Here is a 5,695-nt window from a genome sequence, read left to right as displayed (position 1 = left end):
CTTGATGATGCTGACAGCATCAGAATGTTTACAATCCGTGACGTCGCGGTTCTGCACGGATGTGAGAATGTCGCCCACACGGATCCCAGCTCTCTCTGCTGGGCTGTCTGTGGGGCAGTAAGATTCACATCATAAAATGTCTTAAACTATCCTTGTGCCAGCGAGGGGCTTGTCTGTATCTGGTACCAAACTATGACAGAAAAATGCACAAAGACTGTTTTGTGATCATAAGCAGTTCTTCTGTCGTTCTTACACTGACCTCTGTCGACCTCGGTGATGACGATTGGTCGGGACTTCTGGATGCGGAAGCCGAACTGGACGCCGGGCTGCTTCGCCAGGCGGATCGTTCTCTCACGGACTGTAAACAATAAACAACAACAATTGTTGTGACTACGGTCGGATCGTTCGCTCACGAACTGTAAACAATAAACAACAACAATTGTTGTGACAACAGGCGGATCGTTCGCTCACGAACTGCAGCAAACATAAACAAACAAACAACATGTCCAGTAGGGAGAACTGTAAGTGTGGTGGCTTCTGAAGTCATGTAAACATCCATGTCCGACAGGCCGTAGGACCTACAGCTTCAGGTTCTGTTGCCATGGTGAACCACCAGTTCCAGATAATGTTTCTATAGTTACTGAACCACTGGGATGCTGTTGCTAGGGTTACTAACCTACCAACGCTGCTGCTATGATACCATTGCTATGATACTGTTGCCATAGTTACTCATCTGTAGGTGGCATATTGGTTTACCTACAGAAGTTTTGCTATGATACTGTTGCTATGAAACCGTTGTCATGGTTACCCACCTGCGGGCGGCAGGTTGGCTAGCCTCGCGCTGGTGTCTTGTCTCTTCCTGCGGGAGGCGTTACGGTACCGCTGTCGGAAGGAGGCCTCGGACAGCGTCGTACCTGTCGACTCTCGTCCTACCTGCCGACGACTGAACTCAACAGGTAGATCTGTAACATACAGGTAACACACAGGTAACATACAGGTAACGTACAGGTGACACACAGGTGACACACAGGTATGATTACAGTAGCGCTGTCGGAAGGAGGCCTCGGAGAGCGTCGTACCTGTCGACTCACGGCCCACCTGACGCCTGCTGAACTCAACTGGCAGGTCTGTAACATACAGGTAACACACAGGTGACATACAGGTATGATTACAGTACTGCTTGCGGTAGGAGGCCATCTTATCTGTGGACTCATGGCCCACCTGGCGACGACTGAACTCAACTGGCAGGTCTGTACATGTAGGGTAAGAGTTTAACATGTTAGGAGTGCAGGGTACAGGGTACAGTTTTACATATTACACTGTCTCACTAGTAAGTAGCTAATGGTACTGTAACAGTTGCCGTACCCACATGCCGATAGATCAACTCACCTGGTAGGTCTGAGAGAACCTTTGTGAATGGACTGGAGTTCTTCATCATTCAAGTAAAGACTTACCATATAAACTTTAAACCATATAAACTTTAAGTTTCCAGTATGGACATAACTAAGAAAAGTGACCACGAACCGTCATCATCATCCGTAGAAGTCCCCATGGAGTGCACGATGCTCCATATCATTCAAGTACAGACTTACCATACAAACTTTAGGTTTAACTTAACACTTTGAACATTAACTTATTGTACAAATGGAAGTGGAAAGTGACCACAAACCGTCATCATCATCTGTAGATGTCCCCATGGAGTTCATGACAGGCGAGCCTTTCGGTGCGTACTGGGCCGAGGGGAGCCCCAAATCATACTAGTACAGGGCTTACCATATATGTACAAACACACTTATAAACATAATGGATAAAAGCAAACACAAACCATCATCATCATCCGTAGAAGTCCCCATGGAGTGCATGATGTTCCATATCATTCTTCAAGTACAGACTTACTATACAAACTTTAGGTTTAACTTAACACTTTGAACATAAAATTATTGCACAAATGGAAGTGAAAAGTGAACACAAACCGTCATCGTCATCTGTAGATGTCCCCATAGAGTGCATGATGGGGGAACCTTTGGGTGTGGACTGGGCCGAGGGGAGCCCCAAATCATACTAGACAAGTACAGGCTTACCATACATGTACAAACACTTACACTTATAAACAAAATGGATAAAAGCAAACACAAACCATCATCATCATCCGTAGAAGTGCCCATGGAGTGCATGACGGGGGAACCTTTGGGAGTGGACTGGGCAGAGGGGGGTTACTCTTACAGCAATGAATGAATGAATCAATCAATCAGTCAATTAATAAATCAATCAATTGGTCAATCAATCACCCACCATCATCATCATCCGTAGAAGTCCCCATGGAGTGCATGACTGGTGAGCCTTTAGGCGTGGACTGGGCTGAGGGCAGCTCATCATCATCTCCTACATAGATCCAGTTGTTGGCACGGTAACTGTCGTCAAACACACCTGGAAACAACAACAACAAAGGGTGTCAGAAAACATACGTTATACCTATTAACAACAACAACCACAGATATTAATAAATGACCATAGCCACAAACAGCAACAAGATGGGTCAACAAAAGTACATTTTTTAAGCACTGAGAATCCATACTTAGACAAGAGTTGGAAACTGACTAGTCCTTCAAACTATTCAACCATTAAGAACCACCCTGTGGTTAATCTTTACTACATTTCTTTAAGACGTTTCTGAAGACGTCTTACCTGTCGTCTCCTCTCCTTCTCCGTCCCCAACGTCTGGAACCCGCTTCCACGTCGTCTCCACGCCCTCCACGTCTAAACAACAACAAATAAACAACAATCCTTACACATCTAAACAACAACAAATAAACAACAATCAAACACACATATAAACAACAACAACAATCATTACGGTTTATACTTTTATCTGAACAATGACGAAAATATACATGTAAATAGAAAACAACACGTCTCAATATTAATGTAAAAAAAACATGGAAATTAAAGATAGATATACCTACTAGTATCTGTAACAGAGGGCAAACATAATATTGAATGTTACAGTATGTGTTATGCCTTAATGTTTAACAACTGACCAGTTTTGCCTGCTGGTGTTTGCAACATTAGGTTAAGGTTAGGGTAAGAGATATATGACATGAAGTTTAACCACTGACCAGTTTTTCCTCCGTCCTGCTGATGTTTGATGACCACGTTGATCTCCTCCCACCTCCACTTCTCGTACGGACTCCCCTCACCCAGGGGCTCCGTCCCCACCCCCCGGGGGCTGCCCAGCTGGGGGTCTGCTTCAAACTCTGGGGAGGGAACACCACGAGGACACTGGCTGTTACCATGGGAACACCAGTTGGTAAGCAAGTGTTAAAGACTTCATCATGTATATGTGAGATGCATACTCTTGCTCGAGCTCATGCTCAAGATCAGGTTCTTGCAGATACATGTTTCACACATCACGTTTCCATCAGCAACAGGCGTATACATGTACATTAGGCATGGCAACACTGGCTATATTATACAAGTTTGGGTGTCGTCACATGAGTTGTGCCATCGTCCTACAATGTTGATGTCTCAGCAGATAAGGATCCAAGATAGCCTTTTCTGTAGCAAGAGAGCTGTACTTTTCAGGGCACATGCATGGCTGTAACCAAAAAAAACCCCACCCTAAACATTAATTTCTCCTTGCTGTCTAATTGCATAATTAAGTAGGCTCTATCAACAACATGCTTGCCACATATCTAATGGTAAATTTGGTGTCAAATGGCTAGTACCTAATATATGGAGTAAACAGACTGAAAATCTAACACCTGTTTTTTCCGTCTTTTGAATTTCGTTTTCATAACAGTTGGATAAACTGGAATAATGTTTAAAATCATGCTGACTGTCCTGATACTCATTGATAGGCATGGAGGATGTATTGAAATTATCTGATGTATAATGTATGGATGAATGTACAGTATAAATACAAATGTAAGTATGGTGGAGGTCAGGCTTACAGTACTGCATACGTGTACCCATCTGACTGAATACACAGTACATGCCTTGAGATAAAATAATCAGCAGGCAAAGTAAATGGGCAAAATGCTCTAACACAAAATCATGCTGAATAGACAGGTGCATGCTTGTAACTCATTGGACAAATGAACATGTTTTGAAATGCCACAGCAGGCTTCAAACCTTCATGAACAGACCAAGAAAACATTTCTATAACGATAACAAGCCACATGCCATCTCATCAACATAACACAATAAACAAAAGGTAATACGGTGTCATGCCAAGAGGCCATATGTGAAAATATCAATTTCCATGACCAAAGACAGGCAAACCAAACAAGCTGAAAAATGGTGTTGTAGAACAGCCCATACAGAACTTGCCAATGCAAATCTCATGCCAAACAAACAAGATGCAACAACTCTACCAATCAAACATGTTGTAGGGCAGGCAGCAACCAAACAAACATCAGCATTACAGGCACTGGCCAATCACAAACCAGGACTGCATGTATATGTAGCAACCAATCAAAAACAAGCACTGCAGGCATCAACCAATCACAAATCTCTGCAGGCAGCAACCAATCACCAACCAGCACTGCAAGCATCGGCCAATCACAAAACAGCGCTCTACCTGTCTGACAGCCACCATCTCGATATACCGTGATGTCATCCAGCGTGGGTCGTCTGTTGTCGGGCGTCGGCCCTGCCGCCCGGCGACGCTCGGTTGACTGTCGGGCGGGGACCCTGCTGATGATGACCCGGTCGGACGGAGAATGTGGCGATCTTCCAGCCCAAACCTCCAGGAAATCATCCTCACTGTCAACCTCCTCGTCAGTCTGCACCTCCTTGTTGCTAAGCGACGAATGCTGCACTGTCTGGACCGAGATGCTCCGTGACGTGCCCTCGTGGGGGGCGCTACGGGGGATTCCCTCGTGTAGTGGCAGGGCGCTGCTCGCTTTCGCTTCTCCCTCCGACTCCAGAACCTTGTCGATGGCCTTGATGATGTTCTTGAGCCGCTCGTACGGACGGTCCTGTCTGGACAGCGGCACGGCGGCTTTCTGGCCCTCTAAGAGGATGGTCAGCTCGCCAGGGCGATCTGATTGGTCAGGACGGGCGCTGGCTCCACGAGGACGGTTTTCTGACTCTGGGCTTTGACTAGGGGCTCTGATTGGCTGACTGGGATCTTGATTGACAGGTGAGCTGTAACTAGGGGCTCTGATTGGTTGACTAACAGGTTGATTGACAGCAGCTCTGATTGGTTGACTGGCATCTTGACTGACAGGTGACCTACTACTAGAGGCACTGATTGGTTCACTGACAGGTTGATTGACAGGCGAGCTATAACTAGAAACTCTGATTGGCTGACTGGGATCTTGATTGACAGGTGACCTATACGCAGGGGCTCTGATTGGCTGACTGGAAGTTTGACTGACAGGTGAGCCATAACTAGGGGCTGTGATTGGTTGGCTGACGGCTTGACTGACAGGCGTCATGTCGGCCTCCGACCCTTTCAGAACTTGCAGAGCTTCGGACACATCTGCAAGGAACGACGCAGTTTTGTCGTCATGACAGCGGGGCAAGCGCAGTTCCTCCTCCTGGGATGGAACAGTGCGTTTGTCCCCCTGTGACGACTCCTGTGTGTCTAGCAGTGCGTTTAACTGTGTGTCTAACGTTGAGCTGTTGTCATCTAACCCCCTCCCGTCCCCCTCTAACAGTTGTGTAATAGTATGAGCGATGTCGTTTAGCA

The 5,695-nt window shown here is 46.0% G+C and overlaps 1 protein-coding gene across 1 annotated transcript in view; it reads right to left on the bottom strand.

Annotated features, from left to right (window-relative positions):
- The window catches only part of LOC118404470, a 34,743-nt gene that overhangs the window by 12,641 nt on the left and 16,407 nt on the right, over positions 1-5,695 (bottom strand). The window contains exons 8-14 of the mRNA XM_035803544.1: positions 4,580-5,485; positions 3,117-3,254; positions 2,686-2,757; positions 2,293-2,427; positions 813-962; positions 260-358; positions 33-107 (exon numbers count right to left, since the gene is read on the bottom strand). Coding sequence (XP_035659437.1) covers positions 33-107; positions 260-358; positions 813-962; positions 2,293-2,427; positions 2,686-2,757; positions 3,117-3,254; positions 4,580-5,485 — 1,575 coding nt within the window. The remainder of the gene's footprint in view (positions 1-32; positions 108-259; positions 359-812; positions 963-2,292; positions 2,428-2,685; positions 2,758-3,116; positions 3,255-4,579; positions 5,486-5,695) is intronic.

Source organism: Branchiostoma floridae, chromosome 17 (genome assembly GCF_000003815.2).
Source record: "Branchiostoma floridae strain S238N-H82 chromosome 17, Bfl_VNyyK, whole genome shotgun sequence".
Lineage (NCBI taxonomy): Eukaryota > Metazoa > Chordata > Leptocardii > Amphioxiformes > Branchiostomatidae > Branchiostoma > Branchiostoma floridae.
This window is presented reverse-complemented; position numbering and strand designations above follow the sequence as displayed.